This window comes from Pongo pygmaeus, chromosome 4 (genome assembly GCF_028885625.2).
Source record: "Pongo pygmaeus isolate AG05252 chromosome 4, NHGRI_mPonPyg2-v2.0_pri, whole genome shotgun sequence".
Lineage (NCBI taxonomy): Eukaryota > Metazoa > Chordata > Mammalia > Primates > Hominidae > Pongo > Pongo pygmaeus.
The window spans coordinates 137,139,089-137,164,919 of NC_072377.2; the positions used below are offsets into that span (position 1 = coordinate 137,139,089).

General features: G+C 39.1%; 1 protein-coding gene across 4 annotated transcripts in view; it reads left to right on the top strand.

The window, feature by feature from the left end:
- RAD50 (RAD50 double strand break repair protein) overlaps positions 1-25,598 on the top strand; it is an 89,984-nt gene extending 64,386 nt beyond the window's left edge. For 2 of the 4 annotated variants that reach the window (XM_063665492.1, XM_063665491.1), the window contains 5 exons: positions 1,456-1,680; positions 19,879-19,964; positions 20,842-20,984; positions 23,460-23,593; positions 25,312-25,598. In XM_063665492.1, the coding sequence (XP_063521562.1) occupies positions 1,456-1,680; positions 19,879-19,964; positions 20,842-20,984; positions 23,460-23,593; positions 25,312-25,519 (796 nt within the window). In that variant the 3' untranslated portion in view covers positions 25,520-25,598. Of the gene's footprint in view, positions 1-1,455; positions 1,681-5,766; positions 5,886-19,878; positions 19,965-20,841; positions 20,985-23,459; positions 23,594-24,949 lie in introns of those variants that run through there. The other 2 variants (XM_054487367.2, XM_054487369.2) reach the window with 2 other exon arrangements.
- Positions 25,599-25,831: the final 233 nt, after the last annotated feature.

The window sequence follows — 25,831 nt, forward strand, 5'->3', positions numbered from 1 at the left end:
TTGTTACTTATTGTAGTTGCTACCTTCCTGGTACAGCAGAAAAGATTTTATTCCTGCCTTGACTGCCTTAGAGTTGCCTTAGGAATTCTGTAAAAACCTTGTTGATGCTAAGGCACTAGACTGATATAAAAGGTTGTACTAGGCAAATACTTAGATTGTCAACCACCTCAGCTGGTTAAATCCAGGCCTCTCATTTATTAAACCCTTCCTTGTAGAGTTTTCATGTCTTCTTGAATTTATACAGAAATCTGAATGAAAAAATGCCCAGGCTTTTCTAAAGGATATAGTAAAGTGAATTTTAACTTAATTTATAAAGCCTAACAAATGGTTAATCCTGTGTTATGGTTAAGTACTCTTAGCTATTTAAAATCTCTTTCCTATATCAGGGAAATCAGATTTTTAACTAGAAGAGCTCATCATCTTCAGAGTCTTCATTTTTTTATGCATTATGCACACTTAGACCCAGAAAAATCACAGAGGAAATTATGATGAAAGCCAAGAATGTGACCTTAATATCCTAGTTTCCAAGCCTCAGTTCTTTTACACTATACTCTCCATGGCAAGTTGGAAAAGTAATGCTGCTAGAAGAAATTTTGAAATAATATATTCGTGGCTACTAAAGACCAAAACCAGATATTTAAAAAATTTCTTCTGTAATTGGTACATAACAGTACTTTTTACATTCATTCACATTACTAAGTACAACTATTTTTCAAACCTTTCTTCAACCAGGACATAACAGAAATGCCAACAAAACATGTAATCCAGTCGACTCTGTAAGGATGCCCATAAGCTTGAGAGTAGTGCCTGACACATAAGAGGATGCTTAATAAGTGATAATAAATAAACGAAGATTTTTAAAGCATACACTGAAATTTGTATAGTCTGCCAAATTATCAGAAAAGTTTGAATATTTTACTTCTTTTGGTCATTATTATGGTTTTTACACTTGTGCAAGAGAAATTTTGTTTTCATGGAGGAATCTAAATTTTTAATAAGTATTACTGCAGAAAATTAATATATGATTTAATTCGTATTGTGCCTTTGACATGAACAAAATGATGATGAAGCCTGTTATCCATAACTTCTTAATGTTGATAATTGTGCATTCTCAGTTCACAATCAGAAGTTTGTGAATTTGTAATATTAATCACCAGAGTGCTTTACTTAGCGTCTAAAGGCCAGGAACTTTTATCAGTGATCACATGCTATGAGGGTTCTCTAACACACAAAATTAGCTGTTTAGCAACCTATGTGGGGCAGAGACATGGAAGGAAAAGAGGGGTTTTCTTTAGAACCAAAGCCCTAAATAATAAGCAAGGAGAGACTCTGTTATAATATACTGATTGCTAAGGAGAATGATACTTAACCTATCTAAAGAAATCTATGACTTTTCCACTTTAGGTTGTTAAAAGCTAAAAAATGGTCCTCATTTGTCATTTTTATTTTTTACAGTGAACATCAGAAGTTGGAAGAGAACATAGACAATATAAAAAGAAATCATAATTTGGCATTAGGGCGACAGAAAGGTTATGAAGAAGAAATTATTCATTTTAAGAAAGAACTTCGAGAACCACAATTTCGGGATGCTGAGGAAAAGTATAGAGAAATGATGATTGTTATGAGGACAACAGAACTTGTGAACAAGGATCTGGATATTTATTATAAGACTCTTGACCAGTAAGTATTAGACTGGGGATTTTCTTATTGCGGTGAATATTAACTAACATACTTTAGTAATCTTTTCTCTCATTTTTTTTCCTTTTTTTTTTTTTTTTTTTTGAGACAGAGTTTCGCTCTTCTTTCCCAGGCTGGAGTGCAATGGCACGATCTCAGCTCACTGCAACCTCTGCCTCCCGGGTTCAAATGATTCTCCTGCCTCATCCTCCCAAGTAGCTGGTATTACAGGTGCATGCCACCACGCTAGGCTAATCTTGTATTTTTAGTAGAGACGGGGTTTCTCCATGTAGGTCAGGCTGGTCTCGAACTCCTGACCTGAGGTGATCCACCCGCCTTGGCCTCCCAAAGTGCTGGGATTACAGGCATGAGCCACTGCGCCCAGCCCATTTTTTCTTTTTAAATATGGTATTTTATGTATACCATGGAATGGAAAATATATGTATGTATGTATGTAAACACACACTAGCTTAAGTTACGAAGTTAAGATATAAAACATATTAATATCTAGGAGTATTCATGATACTACCTCCCTCTAACCAATCTACCATTATCACTGATTGTCATCCACTTAGATGCTCCCTTCTTATCTCAACCTTCTGTCATCCCCATTCCCTGTAACCAGTGACAAAGATTTTTACTTTCTCTGCTTTTTTAAAAAACAGTTTTGTCATATATATGTCATATTTTGAGCTTTTTAAAAATGATATGATATTCTAGGACTTGCTTTTTTATTTGGATTTGCTTTTGTTTATCCATGTTGTTTATGGCCATAGTTGATTCATTTTCACTGATTTACATAATCTACTATGGGAATAGACCACAATGTATCCATTCTCCTACAGATGGACATTTGGGGTTTTTTTCCAGGTCTTGTCATGTCTTCTGGAGGAAAGGTATAAGGTTACATTTGTGGGAGTGCATTGCGGAGTATGCTCAATTTTACAAAATAATGTTGTTTTCCAGAGATGACTACTGATTTATACCACTAGCAGTATATAAGCGTTTCTTTGATGGATCCTCTGACATCGGTTTTATAAATTTCTTAATGTTTGCCAACCTCATAGGTTTAAAATGATGAATCATTGTTTATACATTATTAGTCTTGTCTTTTTGTGTGTTTTGGGACAGAGTCTCTCTTTGTCACCCAGGCTAGAGTGCAATGGGTGCAATCATAGTTCAGTGTAACCTCAAACTCCTGGGCTCAAGCAATCCTCCCACTTCGGCCTCCCAAAGTGCTGGGGTCACAGGTGTGAGGCATTGTTCCTGGCCCTATTGGTCTTTTCTTATTGATTTGAATGTGTTCTTTATCTCTTCTGCATTTCAATTCCTTTTCAGTTATATGTGTTACAAATGTCTTTTCAAACATTATGCTTATCTTTTTCACTTAGCATCTTTTGATGACACTGGATTTGATTTTGAGTTAGTTGAATTTAGCAGCCTTTTCTGGTTAGCTCTTTGTCTTGTTAAGAAATCCTTCCCTACTCCTCTCTCTCTCTCTCTCTATATATATATATAAAGATATATATATATAAAAAGATATATATATAAAGATATATATATAAAAAGATATATATATATAAAGATATATATATATATAAAAAGATATATATATAAAAAGATATATATATATATATATTTTTTTTTTTTTGAGATGGAGTCTCACTCAGTCTCCCAGGCTGGAGTGCAGTGGTGCCATCTCGGCTCACTGCAAGCTCTGCCTTCCAGGTTCACGCCATTCTCCTGCCTCAGCCTCCCGAGTAGTTGGGACTACAGGCGCTCGCCACTATGCCCAGCTAATTTTATTGCATTTTTAGTAGAGATGGGGTTTCACGCTGGTAGCCAGGATGGTCTCGATCTCCTGACCTCGTGATCCACCTGTATCGGCCTCCCAAAGTGCTGGAATTACAGGCGTGAGCTACCGCGCCCTACTTCTATATTTTTATCTACAAGTTTTAAATTTTGCCTTTCACATGTAAGTACATTTAAGTATTTAATTCTAAGTTGAATTTTTTCCGTTATGAATAACCGGTTGTCTTGGCTCCCTTTATTGATAGACTGTCCTTCTCTCAGTGACCTGCAGTGTCATTTCTGTCATATATCAGAATTCCCTATGTGCCTGGGTTGGCCTGGGTTCTCTGTTCTACTTAATTGGTCACTTTATCTATCTCTGTGCCATTTTTCACACCATCTTAATTACATATAGCAGAATTTTCTTTATCCAGTGTATGTCTGTCTTTTAACCAGTGAATTTAGGCCTTTCATATTCATTGTGATTACTCAATTGAGTTGGATTTATTTCTGCCATCTTTTTTTCCTTTCCTGCCTTTTTGAGATGGATTTATTTTTTCTTGACTCCTCCTTTTTCCCTTCTTTGGGTTATCCAGTTGACCATATAACATGGGGATTAGGGACACTAAACCCCCACGCAGTCAGAAATCCACATGTAACTTTTGATTCCCTCAGAACTTAACTACTAATAGCCTACTGTTGACTGGAAGCCTTACTGATAACAGAAACAGTTGATTAACATATATTTTGTATGTTATGTGCATTATATGCTGTATTCTTTTACAATGAAGTAAACTGGAGACAAGAAAAGAAAATTATAGGGGAAAATGTATTTTCTGTTAAGTGGAAATGAATCATCATAAAGATCTTCATCCTTGTCCTCTTCACATTGAAGAGGAGGAGGAAGAAGAGGAGGGGTCAGTCTTGCTGTCTCGGATGGCAGAGGTGGAAGAAAATCTACGTAAACATAGACCCACACAGTTCAAACCTGTGTTCAAGGATCGGTTGTATTCTACTTTAGTTATTTGAGTGTTTACTTTTTAATTTTTAACATACTTATTTGACTTAAAATCATATGCATTAGTTCTCAAAGTGGTCCTGGAGCACCATTATCAGTATCACCTTGGAACATGTTAGGAATGCCTCTCAGCCTCTACCCCAGACCTGGATCAAAAATTTGAGAGGTAGGGCCCAGCAGTCTATTTTTGACAGGCATTTTGGGTGATTCTGATGCACATCAAAGTTTAAAAACCATAGCTTTAATGTGAATTGTTTTATCTTCTTCCTGAATACTAATTATCTTCTCTCATCTGCATTATTTCTTTTGTCTAATATTTTAGTTTTACCTTGTTTTTAAATCATCACAAATGAGTAATAATTATTGTGGTGGTTTCATAACCCCGCATGTTTACCAATTTCTTTGTTCATTCTTGCTTTTTAAATCCCACTCCTCCCTTCTTTAGGTTCAGTTTTCTTTTTTTGGAGTATATTCTTCAATAGTTTTTTCAGTGAATGACTGTTAGTGGTAAACTATCAGTCTTTGAGAAGTTTTTCCCCTTAATTTGATAGTTTAGCTGAGCATAGAGTTCTAGATTGACAGTTTTGTTCTCTTGGCACTTTGAAAATATTTCATTTTTTGTTGGCCTCTATGGTTACAGTTGAGAAATCATTTTAATTATTCCTTTAAAAGTAATCTGCCTTTTTCCCCTGGTTCTCTTAGGATTTTTCCCTTTGTCTTCAGTGTTCTGTATTTTTATAATAGTGCGTCTAGACTCAGCTTTAGTTCTTCTGCTCATAAATTGTGCTTTTTGATCTGAGGATTGATATCTTCCATCAATTTGGGGGATTTTTTCATACATTATCTCTTCAAATATTATTCTTTCTCCATTTCTCACTATTTTCCCCTTCTTCACTTTTTATTGGACATAACCGCCTCTTTCCTCTACATTGCTTAACCCCTTTTGCATATACTGGGCTCTGGGTAAATATCTTGTAGTTCATAAATTATTTAGCTGCTACTTATACTGCCTATTGAGTTGTTGTCATTTTTTTTTCCCTCCATTTTTTTTCAATAAGTTCTATTTTGTTCTTTTTCAGAAACTCACATGGTTTTTTTATAATTTTTTTTTTTTTAAATGGAGTCTGGCTCTGTCGCCCAGGCTAGAGTGCAGTGGCATGATCTCAGCTCACTGCAGCCTCCATCTCCTGAGTTCAAGCAGTTCTCATTCCTCAGCCTCCCAGATAGCTGGAATTACAGATGTATGCCACCACTCGGCTAATTTTTTATTTTTATTACAGATGGGGTTTCGTCATGTTGCTCCGGCTGGTCTTGAACTCCTGGCTTCAAGCGATCCTCCCGCCTAGGTCTCCCAAAATGCTAGGATTACAGATGCGAGCCACTGCGCCAGGCCTATGATGTATTTTCTTCCTTTGTATTTTGACTCCTTCTTGAATGTGTCTTTACTCATTTTATACACATTTTATACCTAGGCCTCCCAAAGTGCTAGGATTACAGATGTGAGCCACTGTGCCAGGCTTATGATGTATTTTCTTCCTTAGTATTTTGATTCCTTCTTGAATGTGTCTTTACTCATTTTAACTATACACATTTTATATTCTCTTTCAGGTTATTATTTTTTAATTTCACATTTTGAGGAGTCTGCTTCTGCTGTTTTGTATGTTGATTCTATCCCCTAGTGAAGTTTCTGTGTTTTATTAACATTTAATTGTGCGCTTATCTTTAGTAGTGTTGTTTTTTCTATGAGACCCTCTTGTGACCTTTCCTTGTAGATGTCCATCTACACAGAAATTTTGGTTTTATATTAACTAAGAGCTCCAGAGAAAACATTGGCCTGCATGTAGGGTTTTTGTTAATTTCTTAGTTGGTAGGTTCCTAGACTATACTCACTGGTAGTGAGTAACTTTGAACCCCAAAACTATATAAAGCATTTGCCCAAGACTTTGAATTTTCAACTTATTAATTTTCCACTCTTTCATTGAAGATTGGTGTTATAGCTCTTGAAGAGTCCCATTTTTTGTGTGTTGGGAGTCACTTCTAATCTTCTTCCTTACTTGGGTCCTATCCTTCATCTTCTGTCCTGGATGATAAGAACCAATCCCTAGGTTATAAAAATAACCCCAAGTTCGTGGCTGGGCACGGTGGCTCACGCCTGTAAGCCCAGCACTTTAGGAGGCCGAGGTGGGCGGATCACTTGAGGTGAGGAGTTCAAGACCAGCCTGGCCAACATGGTGAAACCCCGTCTCTACTAAAAAAATACAAAAATTAGCTGGGTGTAGTGGTGCACACCTGTAATCCCAGCTACTCAGGAGGCTGAGGCAGGAGAATCGCTTGAATTGGGAAGTAGAGGTTGCAGTGAGCCAAGATTGCACCACCGCACTCCAGCCTGGGCAACAGAACGAGACTCTGTCTCAAAACTAACAATAACAGTAATAATAATAACCCCAAGTTTAGTTTGTCAGGTTACATACTGACTGGTCTGGTTTTCACTTCTATCTTCGTTTCTGTTATGTAGGGATTTCCCTTTCTTTCTTGTGAGCTCAACTATGAATTTAAAATAAGTTTTGTTATAAGTCTATCTAGCAGTTCTGTTCATTTGTGGCAGGAGAATTATTACTTACCTTAGATTTTGGTGGTGGTGGTTTTTTCCGGAATGGCAAATATCTTCCTTAGCACTAAGAGAGTTACACAGAGAGCTTCTCTTCTAAGACTTCTGGTCAGATACAACATAGTCAACAGACCAATCTGAGCAGTGGCATTCAGACGACAGGGCTCAGGAAGACAGGAGAACTCTGGTTTCAGTTTGAGGACTTTTTTAGTTAGTGATGATAACAAAGGTGGTCCCAGAATTGCCTAGGCATATTTTTGGCATATACAAGTTTTAGGAAGTACATAATCAAGTAAGACAAATTAGATCCATTTACTGTGAAATAATTGGGAGTGAGCCAATTAACATGTTATTTTTAAAAAACAAATTATACTAAGATTTTTGTTAGATTAAGTTTAACTTTTAAAACAACTTTTTGAAAGTATTCCATGGATATATCTTTTGTCCCATTTCATTGTGAGTGGGTACGTTAACATTACAATGCTCCCTGGGTCCAAAATGGCTCATAGAATTGTATGCCTGCACCAAATGAGAACTTTTGTTTTTTAACCTCTTTGAATGTTGCCATCTCTCCTAGATATTAGATCCAACAGTTTAAAGTGGTTAGTCTTGGAATTTAAGGTGCTGAAACAGGAACATAAGCAAAACTTAAGGAATTCTTGCCCATAGACTACACATACATATATTTGTTTTTTGTTTTTTATTTTTTGTTGCCTTTAATAATTGCTTTTAGTCTTCTCAGCTACCTCATTTATGCCTTTAGGGGACTTTTTAGTTTTTCTTAGTTCTTTAGCAACAGATGCTGTGTATCCAATAGACTTATCAAACATTCATTGAGCATTAAGGAATAGGAGATCCAGTAACTTGTAGCAAGGATATTATAGTTTATTTGAAGAGACACAAATCAAAACAGATTTTTGTCGGTAAAAACCTATTTTGCCAGGCTTAGTGGCTTACGCCTGTAATCCTAGCACTTTGGGAGTCCAAAGCGGGTGGACTGCTTAAGTCCAGGAGTTTGAGACCAACCTGGGCAACATGGCGAAACCCCATCACTACAAAAAAATACAAAAATTATCTGGGCGTGGTAGCACACACCTGTAATCCCAGCTACTCAGAAGCCCGTGGCGGGTTGCATTGAGCCAAGATTGTGCCAGTGCACTCCAGCCTGGGTGACAGAAAGAGACCCTGTCTCAAAAAAAAAAAAAAAAAAAAAGCAAAAAAAAAACAAAACACCAAAACTTCTGTTTGGAATAAGATAAGTTGGTTGTGATGAAAAAATAAAAATGGGTATTATAAGCAAGACATTGGACTTTGTATAAAAGTCCAACATTATAAGTTTTACCTTTTTTAAAAAGCCTCGTTAGTCCATAATACATGGTTAAAAGTGCTGCCTCTGAACACTACAGATGTCCAGATTTTGAATTCTTTTTTTAAAAAAAAGTTTCTTATTTTTTATGGCTATATAGCAGGTATATTTATGTGGTACATGAGATATTTTGATGCAGGCATACAATGCATAATAATCACATCAGGGTAAATGAGGTTTCCATCACCTCAAGCATTTATCCTTCCTTTTGTTACAGACATTCCAATTATACTATTTTAGTTATTTTTAAATGTACAATAAATTGTTGACTGTAGTCACTCTGTTGTGCTATCATATACTAGATCTTATTCTTACTATATTTTTGTACTCGTTAACCATCTCCACTGCCCTTCCTAGTCTCTGGTAACTATCATCTCCACTATCTCCATGAGTTCAATTGTTTTAATTTTTCACTCCCACAAATGAATGAGAACATGCAAAGTTTGTCTTTCTGTGCCTGGCTTATTTCACTTAACATAATGTCCTTCAGTTCCATCCATGTTATTCCAGATGACAGGATCTCATTTTATTTTATGGCTGAATAGCACTCCATTGTGTATATGAACAACTTTTTTTTTTTGAGACGGAGTCTCTGTCTCCCAGGCTGGAGTGCAGTGGTGTGATTTCAGCTCACTGCAACCTCCACCTCAGCCTCCGAGTAGCTGGAATTACAGGTTCCTGCCACCACACCTGGCTAATTTTTGTATTTTTAGTAGAAACAGGGTTTTGCCATGTAGGCCATGTTGATCTCGAACTCCTGACCTCAAATGATCCACCCGCCTCAGCCTCCCAAAGTGCTGGAATTAGACATGAGCCACCGCGCCCGAGAGGAACCACATTTTCTTTATCCATTTATCTGTTGATGGACACTCAGGTTGCTTCCAAATCTTAGGTATTATGAATAGTGCTGCAATAAATATGGGAGTGCAGATATCTCCTCAACCTAATGATCTCATTTCCTTTGCGTAAATACCCAGTAAGTGGGATTGCAGAATCATATGGTAGTTCTGTCTTTAGTTTTTTTAGGAACCTCCATACTATTCTCCATAGTGGTGATGTTGAGTCCTGACTGAAGATATTTAGCTAATTATTTAGACACTCTGAGTTTCCGTTTCCTCATCTATAAAATAGAATTTTTAAAAATCTATACTATTATTCAGTATAGAGTCAGAAAAGCTCAGAGGCAATTTAGTCCAGCTTTCTTTGTCATGTTCCATTCTTTAAGTTCTTAAATTCTCTATTCTTTAATAGCACTAAAGAACCAAATTCATTAAGAAAATGTAGGTTTCTGTTCCTATTTAAACATTCTTTGAGGTTGAGGGCTGTGCATAGAAGACAATAATAGCAATTGAATACTACATGATAGCATAATCAATTTAATTATTGTATCTAACTCTGTTTTAAAGGGCAAGTATTTATCAGAGAGATTAAGCAGCCTAGCCAAGATTACCCAGGTAAATGGTAGAGATAAAATTAGATATCAGAAACACTGTGACATGCTGCTACCATAGTGGCCCCCTGCTTTTTTTTTTTTTTCCTGGAGACGGAGTCTCACTGGTTCTCTCAGGCTGGAGTGCAGTGGCGTGATCTCTGCTCACTGTAACCTCTGCCTCCTGGGTTCAAGTGATTCTCGTGCCTCAGCCTTCTAAGTAGCTGGGATTACAGGCATGTGCTACCACACCGGGCTAATTTTTGTATTTTTAGTAGAGACGAGGTTTTGCCATGATGACCAGGCTAGTTTTGCACTCCTGGCCTCAAGTAATCCACCCTCCTCAGCCTCCCAAAGTGCTGGGATTACGGGCATGACCTTTTTTTATAACCATTAAAAAACTAGTATTTATATAAAAGCATTTTAACTGTTACTTATACTTCCTGGTTTAGAACCATAACTTATTTCTATGTATTTTGTATCTCTTCAGTTAGGTGCTTGTGTACATAATACATAGTTGTATATTAGGATTTTGTTCAATAAAAATCTGAGTACATAAATGCTTGATACTGTTCTAGATACTAAGTATATAAGGATGAAGAAACAAAATTAAGAGATAAATTAATAACAAAATGGGTAGTAGTGGTAGGTATTACAGTGAAAATGAACAATGTGAGCGTAACAGATGGGCCTTTAAGCTGGGACCTGATTGATGAGAAGGGAGCAAGATATGCAAAAAATGGGGTGCAGGCATTCCAGGTAGAGAGAATAGTTACTGCAGCAGCCAAGACCAGTACGAACAGAAAGTGTTCAAGGACCAGGAAGAAGGCAAGCATGGGTGGATATAGTCAGAGAGAGACCATTCCCAGAGTATGTCATGCCTTGTAGCCGTGGTAAACAGTTTTATTTCATTCTAACTGCATTGGGCAGTCACTGGAGGGTTTGAAGCAGGGAAGTAATATAATCTGATTTCTAGTTGGAAGAAATTGCACTGGCTGCTGGGTGTGGAGAATGGATTGTAAAGGGCAAGAGTAAAAGAAAAGAGACCGATGAGGAGACTTGTAGTAACCAAGAGATGGTGGTGGGCTAGATCAGGTGGTAGCAGTGAAAATGGAGAGAAGTGATAGACTTGGGATTTGTTCTGGAGAGAGAGTTGACAGGCCTTGCTTCTGAATTGAGTGTAAGGGAGGGAAAGTAAAATAACCAAAGGTTGCTCCTACATATTTTTACTTGAACAACAGGATATTGGGGGAACAGGTTGCCATTCCTTAAAATGGGTGGGACTGGGGAGAGAAAATCAGTAGTTCCGTTTTGTACACTTTAAGTTTGAAGTGCCGGTAGATATCTAAGCAGAGCTGTCAAGCAGGCAGTTGGATATATAACCTTGAGCCTAGAGTTCAAGGGAAAGGTGTACACTGGGGAGTCATCAGCATATCCACAGCATTTAACCCATGAGATGATATCACATGTGGAATGAGCATAGAGAGAGAAGGGAAAGGTCCCATCACTAGTTATGTTTGCAAATCCAGTAAATAAGCAGCTGGTGATGTGCGAAAAGATTTTAAAAGATGTGGTATCTTGAAAACCAAGTGAAGCAAATGTATCAAGAATCTAATGCTATTTGGAGTCAAATAAGATAAGGACTAAGAAGTGGCCCTTAAATTTGACAAAATGGAAGTTGTTAATGACTGAGGAACAGTCAGTGGCACAGTTGGAACTGAAGCCTGGTCGAGTTGGGTGGGGAGAGAATGGGTAGTAAGAAATGGAGACAGCAGCCGGGCGCGGTGGCTCACACCTGTAATCCCAGCACTTTGGGAGGCCAGGGTGGGTGGATCACCTGAAGTCAGGAGTTCGAGACCAGCCTGACCAACATGGTGAAACCACGTCTCTACTAAAAATGCAAAAATTAGCTGGGCGCGGTGGTGCCTAGCCTGTAATCCCAGCTACTCAGGAGGCTGAGGCAGGAGAATCGCCTGAACCCGGGAGGCAGAGGTTGCAGTGAGCCAAGATCGTGCCATTGTACTCCGGCCTGGGCAACAAGAGAAAAAAACTGTCTCAGAAAAAAAAAAAAAAGAAAAAGAAATGGAGACAGTGAATATAGATAATTCTTATAACAACTTCTCCTGTGACGGGAAGCAAGAAAAATGGGGCAATGGTTAGAGTGGACCAGGGACCGAGTTAAATAGGCAGGTTGGTTTTGTTTTCAATTTTACTTGTAAGTATTTTGCTGCAAGGTCAGCTCTTCTCTTACTTACAGCCCATTGACCTGCAGACCTGGGGTTTCATATGTATTCACTGAATAGAAAAACATACGTAGCAGCCCTCCAGCTATTCCTGCATACCCTGAGAACCAGTGACAGCAGGAATAAGAATTCCCTTCACTTCCAAGATTAGGCTATAAGAGAAAAAAAAAAAGAATTCAACAACCCTTGCTCTGCCACTTTCTTGTCAGGCTCTGGGAAAACAGGAATATCTTTCCCTGTGCCTCCTCCAAACTGCTGACAGTCTGTCTGATGGAGACCTTGGTAGGTGCTCCATAGTCTGTTTTTGACCTGGGCCTGGGATAAGAAGGAAGGGCTTTTCAGCAGAGAAAAGTGCTTCAGTCACAGAGGCATGCTGAGCAGAGTGAGGACCTGTGAAGGAGCTTGGTGGAGCCAGGCGGGGGTGGAGAGGTACAGGAGTGCTTTCTAGCAATTTAGGCTTGTAAAGGAACAAAGCCAGGCCGTTTACTGAGTTCTCTTACCTGGTACTCCGATGGATTCTTCTAAATGAAAAGAAGTGATACAAATTTCCCCAAAATTGAGTCTTTGTGGGCTTATGCTTGCAAACAGTGGCCTCAAGATTTATACGGTGAGCCCTAAATTTGCCTTCTCACCCAGAAGAAAGTAAGGTACAAAATTTCCCTCATTCTTTCACGTCTTAGAATAAAGCATGCAGTCAGTGTAATTGTTGCGTTCAGCTGTCTATTTAAGGTAACACAGGAAGTCAGCAGTGCATTTTCAAGAAAACTGATTACCATCTGTTATTAGTAATTATCTAAAAACATCACTAAGTATAAGCACTGGCAATGGTCAGAGACACATAGATGAAAAGGGGGAAATTATCCATCATTGGAATGTATTACCCCATACTAATACAATATACCAATTTAAATGATTTTAGAATATATCACTCAAGATATGGTGTTCTACCCCATGCCCAGAATGTTCTACTCTCATTTTTTCCCAGATGTGGAAGGTTGCATATTAGGTAATACTTTTTTTTTTTTTTTTTGAGACAGAGTTTCGCTCTTTTTGCCCAGGCTGGACTCCAATGGCACGATCTCAGCTCACTGCAATCTCCACCTCCCGGGTTCAAGTGATTCTCCTGCCTCGGCCTCCCAAGTAGCTGGGATTACAGGCGCCTGCCACCACACCCGGCTAATTTTTTGTATTTTTAGTAGAGACGGGGTTTCACCATGTTGGCCAGGATGGTCTTGATCTCTTGACCTCGTGATCCACCTGCCTTGGCCTCCCAAAGTGCTAGGATTACAAGCATGAGCCACCGCACCTGGCCAGGTCATGCTCCTTTTAAGACTCATTGTAAACATGTAACCTTTACAGTTTTGCATCCAAGGTAGCCAGCTTTCTGTGAGGCTCTTCAGAGCCTGGGTCCCTGCATTCAAGGGGAGCTTCAGAAGAGGGCTTTATTCAGGGCTCACCTGATAGTCACCATCTCCATCATGACCATGGATGCAGTAAGGTTTCACAGTAGCTCCTGCAACCTCGAGAGGGTAGATTACAAAACCCAAAGATAGCCAGTGGTGTTTCACACCTAAACAAATGTTTATCTTGCCATAGTGATTGAACCATAGGCTGAATTGTAAAAGCTGATGTTTGGGAGTCTAGCTAAAGAAAACTAAGTTAATAGGTTTAAAGAAGCAAGAGCTGGAAGGGTCCTCTCCCGGAAGGTGAGATATTGGTCTATGGGGTGTCCAAGGGAGAGAATCCAGTCATGGGTTCTTAGCTTCTGTTTCTGGTTGGACCAGTAAAGCCTCTTCCTCATCCCTCTTTTCTGCTTATCACTAGAGACAAAACTAAAAACCATGGCTTCAGTCTGCTAAAAGCCTAGAACAAAACAGAACAACAAAATAAGGCAGGCTGGACAAGCTCATTAAGACTTTCATGGATTACCAGAAATATAAATGCCATTAAAGCCATCATTTTTCCTCATAAAATGCAATCGATTGTTACTGAAATTTTTAATGAAATCTTTCAGACTCTTAATGAGTATTTAAATATCAGACTGAAGTAATATATAAATCATTATTTTCTGAGCTCTTGGAGAGTCTCACTTTTTTTTTTTTTTTTTTTTAAGACAAGAGTCTGGCTCTGTCACCCAGGCTGGAGTTGAGTCTTGCAAACTCGGCTCACTGTAACCTCCAACTCCCAAGTTCAAGCGATCCTCCTGCCTCAGCCTCCCAATAGCTGGGATTACAGGTGCCCACCACCACACTGGCTAATTTTTGTATTTTTAGTGGAGATGGAGTTTTACCATGTTGGCCAGGGTGGTCTCTAACGTCTGACCTCAAGTGATTTACCCACCTTGGCCTCCCAAAGTGCTGGGATTACAGGTGTGAGCCACCTCACCCGGCCTCTCACTTTCTTTTAAGAACCAGTTTTCACAAAGAAATCATACTACTTTGCATGAGTTAGTATATGCATTTAACTGAGAGATGTGCATACTCCAGGCAGGTGGTGGAGCTGATACACTAGCCAGATGACTACTTGACCATAACAGTTTGCAGCCCATGAAATTCAAATCTTTGCCTCAGCAGACAGTCATGGACTTTCAAGGTCATTCTGTAAGTTATTTGATGTTAAATGCCTGTAAAGTCCAAGTGATAAAAGTGTGTTAAGTTAATTGGGCCACTATATATCACTCAATAGCTCCTATAGGGTTCTTGTACAGGATCTCACTCTGTCACCCAGGCTGGAGTGCAGTGCTGTGATCACAGCTCGCTGCAGCCTCGACTTCCTGGGATCAAGCAATCCTCCCACCTTAGCCTCCCAAAGTGCTGGGATTGCAGGTGTGAGCCACCACACCCAGCCCAGAGCTGCTTTCTTTCCATGGCTTCAGCCTAAGTAACTCTCACCTATTACCGTGGCAGCTTTCCCACCTCTTATCTCTTACCGTCCTTCCCACCCCCACCTCCACCAGTTTAATTTTCCTAAAGCTAGTGGTCCCTATTCCCTTCTAATTTTAGGAAAGACTTCCATACCTGGGCTTTCCCATTTCAATGCCTACTACCAAGTGTGTTCTAACCAAACAATTTTGTTCCCTTAATATGTCCCATATTTTCCTGTGCTATCTCCCATCCTTGGAATGTTATGTTGATTAAGCCCTTCCCAAACATATGTGATTTTTTTCCTACTTTTGTACTTAATAATATTTTGTACCGCTTATACAACTAAAGCCATTCAGCCTTGTATTACAGATATTTGGGCTTCCCCACACTCCATAACTGCAAACCACAGAACACACTTCAAGGTAGACTTAGGCTCATTTCCATGACAATGTCTAACTTTGATTCAGCCCTTAAGAATTATTAAGTTGGTGACATATTTTCATTTCCCTCACAATGGCTTTGCACGTAGTACACCCAAATACATCTTTTTTGTTCTTTGTGAGCATTATCACAAGGTAGATATTTTTCTGAGTTTTTTTTTTCCATTTAACGTGGTGATAATCTTTTACATTCATATATTCAAGTACCTTGTATTTTTAATGGCTGCATATTCTGTAAAATGCATTGTATCTACTTTATTTAACCACTATTGAACATATTAGAAAGCTTTTAAATATGTGCTACTACAGATAATGCTGCAGAGTGTGTCTTTGCACACTAGAGCAGATATGTCAAAAAGACAGCTTCCTAGAAGTGGAGTTACTGGCTCAGATGTTATGTATATTTTTTAGTTAATGCCAAATTGCCTTCTAAAAACACGTAGAAAATTTCCACCAGTAGTATATGAAAGTGCCCATTTCCATGTCTGGATTTTGTTACTGACATTTTATTGGCTGCACAAAAAAATGCTTGCACTTTAATTTACATTTCCCTCTTTACTTGTGAAGTTAAATGTCTTTTCGTATGTTGTCTATTTGTATTTCTTCTCCAAAAATTACCTATTCATATCTCTTTGCCAGTTTTTCTACTAGGTTGTCTTTTTCTTGATTTGTCACATTTTAATAGATTCTAGATGTTAATTATTTTCACATACATTGCAAGTACCTATTCCCAGTTTATCATTTGTCCATCAACTTTCTTTCGTTTTTTTGTTTTTGTTTTTGTTTTTGTTTTTGAGACAGAGTCTAGCTCTGTCGCCCTGGCTGGAGTGCAGTGGCACAATCTCAGCTTACTTCCTTCCGCCTCCGTCTCCTGGGTTCAAGCGATTCTCCTGCCTCAGCCTCCCGAGTAGCTGGGACTACAGGCATGCACCACCACGCCTGGCTAATTTTTGTATTTTTAGTAGAGACAGGGTTACACCATGTTGGTCAGGCTGGTCTCAAACTCCTGACCTCAAGTGATCTGCCTGCCTTGGCCTCCTAAAGTGTTGGGATTACAGGTGTGAGCCACCGCACCCAGCTGCCTCAGCTTTCTTTATGGTATCTTTTGTAACTTTTAATTTTTAGGTAGTCAAATCTTTAGTCTTTTGATTTATGGCTTCTCAATTTTGTTCCTTATTTAGAAAGGCTTCCCAATCCTAAAATTATCAAAATGTTTTCTTCTGATTGTTTTATTTTACCTTAGCTTTTGTTTTGTTTTTTTTCAGACAGGGTCTTACTCTGTCACCGAGGCTGGAGTGCAGTGGCATGATCACAGCTTACTGTAGCTTCAACTTCCTGGGCTCAGGTGATCTCTCACCTCAGCCTCCCAAGTAGCTGGGACTACAGGCACTCACCACCACACCCAGCTAATTTTTAAATTTTTTTGTAGAGATGGGATCTATGTTGCCCAGGCTGGTCTCAAACTCCAGGCTCAAGCAATCCTCCCACCTCAGCTGCCCAAATACTTTAGCTTTTAATCCTTTCATTCATTTGGATTTTATTTTGAGGTTGGATAACGGGTGATAATTTTTTTTTATCCTTTGTAACACTATTGAAAACTTTCCAGTTGATTTGAACTGTTGCAGTTATAAACTAACGTTCTATATGCATTTGGGTTTGTTTCTGGATTTTCCTTTGTATACCAACTTTTAAAATTTATTTTTTTTCTTTTGTATTATCTCTTCTATATGAACTTTAGAGTCAGCTTATGGATTCTGTTAAGCATTTTTAAATTTTATTGGGGTTTCTGTTTGGATTGCATTTAATTTATGGATTATTTGAGGAGAACGGACATCTTTGTAATATCACATCTACCATTCTGGACTCCTTAGTATGCATCTCCTGCTCAATCATTTCCTTTTATCCTGTTGTAAAGTTTTACAGCTTTTTCCTCTAGCTCCTATACCCTTTTGTTAGACTTATTCCTAGGCATTTTAGGGTTTTTATCGCCACTGTGAATAGGATCCTTTTTTTTTCTATTGCCTTTCCTATTGGTGTTTGCCTCTAGATAATAAAACTTCATTTTTATATATTTATCTCTGGCTATCTCATTAGTCTGAATAATTTTTCAGTTGATTTTCTTGGATTTTCTAAGCGTACAATTCTGTCACCTGCAAAAACAATGACGCTTTTCTCTCTTTTTTTCATTTCTCATTTCTTTTTAGGTAGGGATTTGAATCGTGAAATCCCTGAATCGTTAGGGATTTCCAGGGACCTTATTTTAGAGCAGCCATAATAGGAGGCATCTTTCTCTTCTTCTTAGTTTTAGGAGGAACACTTCTATAGATTTTAAATTAAATTTGATGCTTGCTGTGGATATCTGAGGGAGTCATTTTGTCCAGTTAAGAAAACGTTCTTTGATTTTTCACTTAAGGTATTTTATCAAAATTCGGTGTTATAATGTATCAAATTTTTTTGACATCTATTGAAAAATTATTTTTTTCTTTTTAATCTGTTACTACAATAGTTGAATTATTTTCTCCAATTTTACTGTTTCTTTCTTGTTGTAAACACTACTTGGTCATGATATATTCTTTTTACTACCCTTACTACTAAATTTCGTTTTATTTAGAATGTTTATATTCATAAGAAAAATAGCCTTGTACTTTTTTCCCCTTATGTTTCTCCTTGCTGTGCATACTTTATATACTTGGGAGCTAGGTGTATCTTGAAGATTTGATAACATTCCCTCATAAAACCGAGTCTGGTGGCTTTAAAAGATGGAATTTTGACTGCCTTTTCAATTTTAACTGTCATATTCAAGGGCTGTTAATATCCTAGCCACTTTTCTCTGATCTTGAACAAGTCACTGATTTCATTGAATCTTAGTTTTGTTAATGGTAAATGGAGATAACAGTATCTAATTCCCAGTATTGTCGTAAAGATTAAATGAAATTGATTATTTAGCATAGTTTTGTCTCGCATATGGTAAATGGTCATCAGTAATAATCATTATCATCATTGTTATTCCCTTATGTAGATTACTGTAGCGACCTTAGCCATCCCCATCTTTAATGTCATTTGAAAAATCAGGATCATGATATATAAGCTATGGAAAGGCAGTCTTTACATGATTGGTCTAACATTCCATCAGTTTTGTTTTGTTTTTAGGAAATACTTAGATGTTTTGTCTCCTTTTGAAAGGAGCATAAAATGTTAGGCTGAGATAAATGTATAAGGTAGAAAATGGAGACTTGTTGCATTCTCATCAACAAGCAGAATATGGTTTTTTCCAGTCTTCTACTACTTCACAGTCCTTCATCTGATATTTAAAATGTATTTATGTTGAGTCATTTCTTTCTCTCTTGCTGGTGAACCAGAAGATCACGAAATGATTCTACAGAGGCAGTAGCATTATGTTCAGTTTCTTTTTTTGTATGCATCAGATAAGAGGCCTGCAAATGGAAGTAAGTCGCCTCACATCCTTTGTATGATGATCGCAGTAATGTTTGCCTTTTTACCACTGGTGCAACATTTATTAGTTCATAAACCCGCTTCCAAGGAACCTAAGGGCTTTTTGATGAAAGGTGACTGTGGTGGGAACAATGTTAGGTTTTGACAGGCTACTTTTGTTTTTACAAATATTTCTCCTCTTTCTTTTTAGTGTTTAGAAACTACTACCTTAAAAGAGAGTTGAGGACAGGGACATGTCTGGACTAAGTGGAATTTAGTGCTTAGAGTTAGGATTTGGAATATAAATATGGAAGTTAATATTTAGAATTAGGATTTCTGAATCTGTGAATAGAAAGGTAAAATAAAATTTTGATGTCAGTTCAGCTTAAGCTTCTAAATCATTCTCGCTGAACCAAAGCTTCCAGTTGGCAAAAATCTAAGATCTGAGGAATAAAAGCAACATAAGAAGCTGACTTTTGGTAAGCCTTAACAGTGATAGAAGAGGGACAAGGTGGCAGTTCGATTCTCCTATTTTCCCCATAGACTGCAGGCTCCTTGGCTAACCGTAAACCTTCTACCCTTTAACTCCCTGTCGTCCATTCAGCAGGCCTTCCTGTGACCTGTGAGTATCAGTGGAAGCAGTCCCTCCAATAAGTTACCACGGCCTAAGAAAAAAGTCTAAAAAATTATGTTTCCTGAAGTTTTCACAGTATTTAAGTATTTACGTAAAGGAGTATTTGTTGTATCCTAGAGAGTGAATATGGAGAAGGGTAACCCTGGAGCACTAGAAATAAGCCTGCCAATTTTCAGTATTAGCCAAGCAGCAAAGTTTTGCTGCTGTTTATTTTTTCTAGCTCTTACTATATTCTACTTTGACCATTGAAAATATTGAGGAAGTTATTTATATTTCTATTTTATATATATTATATATTTTATGTATTTTAATATTATTATTACACATAATTATTTATCTTTTATATATGTAAAGTACCAATGACTTCTTTTTCCAGAGCAATAATGAAATTTCACAGTATGAAAATGGAAGAAATCAATAAAATTATACGTGACCTGTGGCGAAGTACCTATCGTGGACAAGGTGAGTACCACGGTGTATCACAAATGCTCTTTCCAAAGCCCTCTCCACAGCTCTTCCCCTTATGACCTCTCATCATGCCAGCATTACCTCCCTGGACCCCTTTCTAAGCATGTCTTTGAGATTTTCTAAGAATTCTTATCTTGGCAACATCTTGTAGCAAGAAAATGTAAAGTTTTCTGTTCCAGAGCCTAACAGGACTTACATATTTGACTGCAGTAGGCATTATATTTAGCTGATGACATAATAGGTTCTGTCATAGTGTAGATAGGGATAAGCCAAAATGCGATAAGAAAAACCATCCAGAGGAAACTCTTTTTTTTTTTTTTTTTCTGTCAGATGGAGTCTCGCTCTTCTCCGTCACCCAGGCTGGAGTGCAGTGGCGCGATCTTGGCTCACTGCAACCTCCACCTCGCGGGTTCAGGTGATTCTCCCACCTCAGCCTCCCGAGTAGTAGCTGGAATTACAGGTGCGCGCTCCCGCGCCTGGCTAATTTTTTGTATTTTTAGTAGAGACGGGGTTTCACCATGTTGGCCAGGCTGGTCTCAAACTCCTGCCCTCAGGTGATCTGCCCACTTTGGCCTCCCAAAGTGTTGGGTTTACAGGCGTGAGCCACCGCACCTGGCCCAGAGGAAACTCTTAACAGGGAAACAAAGAAAGACAGAGTTGAGGCTGAGGAACTGGGGCATCTGGGTTGCTTCTGGCCAGACCACCAGGCTCCTGAATCCTCCCAGCCAGGGAAAGAGTTTCCACACCAGCCATTGTTTTCCCCTGGTAATGTCAGCCTCATCTGTTGTTCCTAGGCTTACTTGATATGTTTGTAAATGACAAAAGGCTACAGAGCATAGGTTCCTCTAAAATATTCTTCTTTCTGTGTCAGATATTGAATACATAGAAATACGGTCTGATGCCGATGAAAATGTATCAGCTTCTGATAAAAGGCGGAATTATAACTACCGAGTGGTGATGCTGAAGGGAGACACAGCCTTGGATATGCGAGGACGATGCAGTGCTGGACAAAAGGCAGGTATCTCAAAAGCCTGGGGAGCCAACTCACCCAAGTAACTCTAAGAGAGAAACAAACATCAGTGCAGTGGAAGCACCCAAGGCTACACCTGAATGGTGGGAAGCTCTTTGCTGCTATATAAAATGAATCAGGTTCAGCTACTATTATTACACTCTCCTGAAGCTAACCAACATTTCCTGCAACATTATGTAGACTTTTAAAAGAAGGGCCTGAAGCATTCTCGCAGGATAGGCTAAATGTAGAACAAGAAGCTGAAGACCCGTTAGAGTTTTCATGGCACTCCTTATCAGAATAAGGTCACTGTCTCATCAGTTATAAGACATACCACTATTTTATGTGCCAGCAGGAATGAAAAAATGCAATTATAACCATAAGATGTTTCAGAATCAATGACATAATAGTATTGCAAACCAGATTCTAATAGTATTGCAAACCAGATTCTAGCTTAAGCCAGAATGAACATTCCAGTATAGTAAGGAGTCTCATTAAGAAAGCAGCCCGTCATAGAGCTAAGTCCCTACCACAACATACACAAAGACTTAGCTGCTGGGTCAGGCCATCTGGCTTCAGGTAAGGCTCTTTGAGGACAGCCTACATTGGAAATCAGGAAGAGGAATGAAGTTTTAAAGAGTCAGGAATATGGCATCCTTGGGGAACAAGGCTGGGTCCTTCACTGTGCACAGGTTTGTAACAAAGATGTCACAGATACTTGAGCTTTCTGCTTTCAGACCAAGGCAGAAGATTACACTTGATAACACCTCTAGGCCCTTGATTTTTTTTTAATAAAATTCTAAAATTATAGAAATAGATGCTCACATTATCTAACTCATTTTCATAGTTTGCAATTTTTGCTTAAAGAACATCCCATGCAGCTGGGCATGGTGGCTCACACCTGTAATCGCAGCACTTTGGAAGGCCGAGGCGAGCAGATCACCTGAGGTCAGGAGTTCGAGACCAGCCTAACATGGTGAAACTCCGTCTCTATTAAAAATACAAAAATTAGCTGGGCATGGTAGCATGTGCCTGTAATCCCAGCTACTCGGGAGGCTGAGGCAGGAGAATTGCTTGAACCCGGGAAGCGGGGGTTGCAGTGAGCCGAGATCGTGCCATTGCACTCCAGCCCGGGCAACAAGAGTGAAACTCGGTCTCAAAAAAAAAAAAAAAAAAAAAGAACATGCCATGCATATGTGTATTATGTTGTCAGCCTAGACAGCTGATACCAATTTAAAGCATCTGCAGATTACTATCTAAATCATAGTCTACAAAAATGACAAACTTGTGATCTGTAATCAGTATCCCTACCTACTTTGATGATTTTTAGTGGTAATTATAAATGAGAAAATACAGAGTTTGAAACATAGTCTCTTTGAATTAAAAATACTTTCAAAAATATCTTGAGGAAAAAGATTTTTTGTAGCTATTCTGAGTTATGAAAATTAATTAGCAATAATTGTCTCCTTGGTGTGAGGGAAGAGAACAAATAATGGAGGTGGGCCTCCAGCCTACCTAACACTGGCTTTTGCTGAGGCTGTAGCAGCCAACCAGGGGCTCTGCATGTGAGTGGGTGGTGGTAGAGTTGACAGCAGTTTGGATTCAAAGACAGGAAGGAAATGCCTGTCCCTCACAGGGCCAAGCTGTGGCCCTGTCTTCTGGCTTGCCTAGGCATTAAAGAAAAGACGTAAACTATTCTAAAATTACCAGCTTACTGATGTGTGCACACCCACCCACAAACTGAGGGGGAAAGGGGACTTACAGCACACACCAGAGTAGTTTATACTTCCCAGAATAGCCCTACTCTCTCAATTCTGTGTGTCTTGTATCCTCAGATGGTTTCAGCTGGGTCTGAGGGTTTTAGTATTAGGTTTCTGGTAACCACGAAAATGCCTAACAGTTCCAGTTACTTGGATTTTCTACAGGTAAGCTTAACTGAAACCACATTTCTATACTCCTGATACTTTGACCTAGGATTTTCTTTTTTATTCTCTCAGTCTCAGAATTATACACAAGAATATGGAAATTTAAAGGTAGCTGAGAAAAAGTGAGAGGCTCTAGAAAATGTGTCAAAGTTTTCTAACAGATCCCATTATCAGGAAAATAGCCAGGTCAAGAATTTTTAAGGTTGCTAATCTTACAGGATTATTAAAATTACAGATAAATGGCATTGTCTCTGTTTCTAGCCTTTGGTCTCAAGTTGGTTGTAGCTGATGTAATTTTTTATGTGAGGGCATCAGCATTGTTCTGAGCATTTTGTTTTGTGGTGAATGATAGCCTGAGATCATGCAGGTTCTCCTTCTGGAGGACATAAGAATCTGGTCCCAGTGCTGGGCTCTCCCAGAGGGCAGTGCTTTACCTAACAGTGAACCTGTGACGTTTCCCACTTTTCCCTGCTGAAAAGATCATGTCAGGACTGCTTGCCTGCCATGAGATGAGAAGGTCTGTGCTGGGCTTCTCACATAGGGGCTTTTTTCCAGGTATTAGCCTCACTCATCATTCGCCTGGCCCTGGCTGAAACGTTCTGCCTCAACTGTGGCATCATTGCCTTGGATGAGCCAACAACAAATCTTGACCGAGAAAACATTGAATCTCTTGCACATGCTCTGGTTGAGTAAGTATCTCACATTTGGTGACAGGTTGTGATAGTTCTTCAAGATCAAGAGAGTTCTGTGGTAAAAACGTTCTCTAGCTGTGTTCCCCACTTCTTGGGGAAGCCAGTTGGTGCCAGGCCCTGGGCTTTACCTTTTGATAGTAATTCTTCAGATCCCTCCTAAAGGAACTAGATGGTGAATAGCAGCCCCAGACACATCCTGCAGTTCCCCAAGTGTGTTCACAGGGAGAGAGTCACTGTGAGGGGTTCCTGGCCTGGTTTTCCTGTAAACCTACCAGAGGAACCCACATGTCATGCATAGCAATTAGCATGCCCTGCTAAGACATCTGCAGGTAGTGGTAGTGGGTTTAGGACTGTCTCCCCAGCTTTCCACATGTGTCAGACAACTGTGAGGAATGACAGAGCTCTTACTCAAAAAGCTTATTCGAGATTAGGTAAAATCCAGTGAGGGTAAAATTGCACACCTTTTACCACATTCACCTGGGGTCGGTATAGACGCCAAGGTTGTCAAGCAGCTCTTGCATAAGGACTATACTGGCAGAGAAAAACGCACTTTCCCTGAGGTCAAAGGAGGTGTTTCAGGCACTCCTGGCTCCAGTCAGTCCCTTTCTGGCAGAGAGGGCCAGGAGAGCTGAGCAGCGCAGGGCCACCTTTCTGCAGCCATCATCACAAGTAAGGGCGAGTGCTTTTGAAATCTCAAGTGCATCCAGCTCCAGGAAGGGGATAAGTGGCTAGCTAAAAGAAAAAGTCTTTCAGGTTTCAGTCACATTGCTGGTTACCTCAGCAAAATGTTCCCAGAACACCCACTCAGGTCCCTGTGTGTCATAGTAATGATGCATCTAGTGACGTGGTGGCAGAATTCTAAGTAGACCCAGCTCTTAAGAAAGCAGTGTTATTCCCCTTACCTGTAGTTTGTCTTTATTACTTTTAAATTTTTCTTCCAGAGAAAAGTAGTAACAGGTCAGGAAAATCCCAGGCGAAGGAGAAAATCCCAGGCGAAGGAGTAAGCCTTCTATAGTTGAACAGTTTGGATATTAAGGAAAACTCAATAAAATATTTATACCTGCTTTAGTGAGAACTTCTGATCTGGAAGAAACTAGTTCTTGTATTCCTGTGATTCCCTAAGCCAGACCTAAGTGAGGAGTCAGGCCATGTGTCTCTACTGTCTGGAGAGGAGAAGAGACTCCTGCCTGGCTGGCCTGAAGGCCTGGGGCCACCCCTCCACTTCCTGCAGGGTAGCTGGGGCCCTGACACACAGCACAAGTTCATGTGTCTGACAAGGTTTGCAGTGACTTTTCAAATCAAAGAAGGGGTTATGCTCTTTACTAATAATATGTTCTGAATATATTGTTTCAGGATAATAAAAAGTCGCTCACAGCAGCGTAACTTCCAGCTTCTGGTAATCACTCATGATGAAGATTTTGTGGAGCTTTTAGGACGTTCTGAATATGTGGAGAAATTCTACAGGATTAAAAAGAACATCGATCAGTGCTCAGAGATTGTGAAATGCAGTGTTAGTTCCCTGGGATTCAATGTTCATTAAAAATATCCAAGATTTAAATGCCATAGAAATGTAGGTCCTCAGAAAGTGTATAATAAGAAACTTATTTCTGATATCAACTTAGTCAATAAGAAAATATATTCTTTCAAAGGAACATTGTGTCTAGGATTTTGGATGTTGAGAGGTTCTAAAATCATGCAATCTGTCCAATTTTCAGTGAAACAAGTTTCCTGTTTCTGATTCGCTGCTCTTCATCCCATTCCAAGCAGCCTCTGACAGGCCTTCAGGGTTCAGCAGTACAGCCGAGACTCGACTCTGTGCCTCCCTCCCCAGTGCAAATGCATGCTTCTTCTCAAAGCACTGTTGAGAAGGAGCTAATTACTGCCTTGAAAATTTATGGTTTTGGTATTTATTTTAAATCATAGTTAAATGTTACCTCTGAATTTATTTCCTTGCGTGTGGTTTGAAAAACTGAGTATTAATATAACTCATAGTTAAATGTTACCTCTGAATTTATTTCCTTGCGTGTGGTTTGAAAAACTGAGTATTAATATCTGAGGATGACCAGAAATGGTGAGATGTATGTTTGGCTCTGCTTTTAACTTTATAAATCCAGTGACTTCTCTCTGGGACTTGGTTTCCCCAACTAAAATTTGAAGTAGTTGAATGGGGTCTCAAAGTTTGACAGGAACCTTAAGTAATCATCTAAGTCAGTACCCACCACCTTCTCCTCCTAC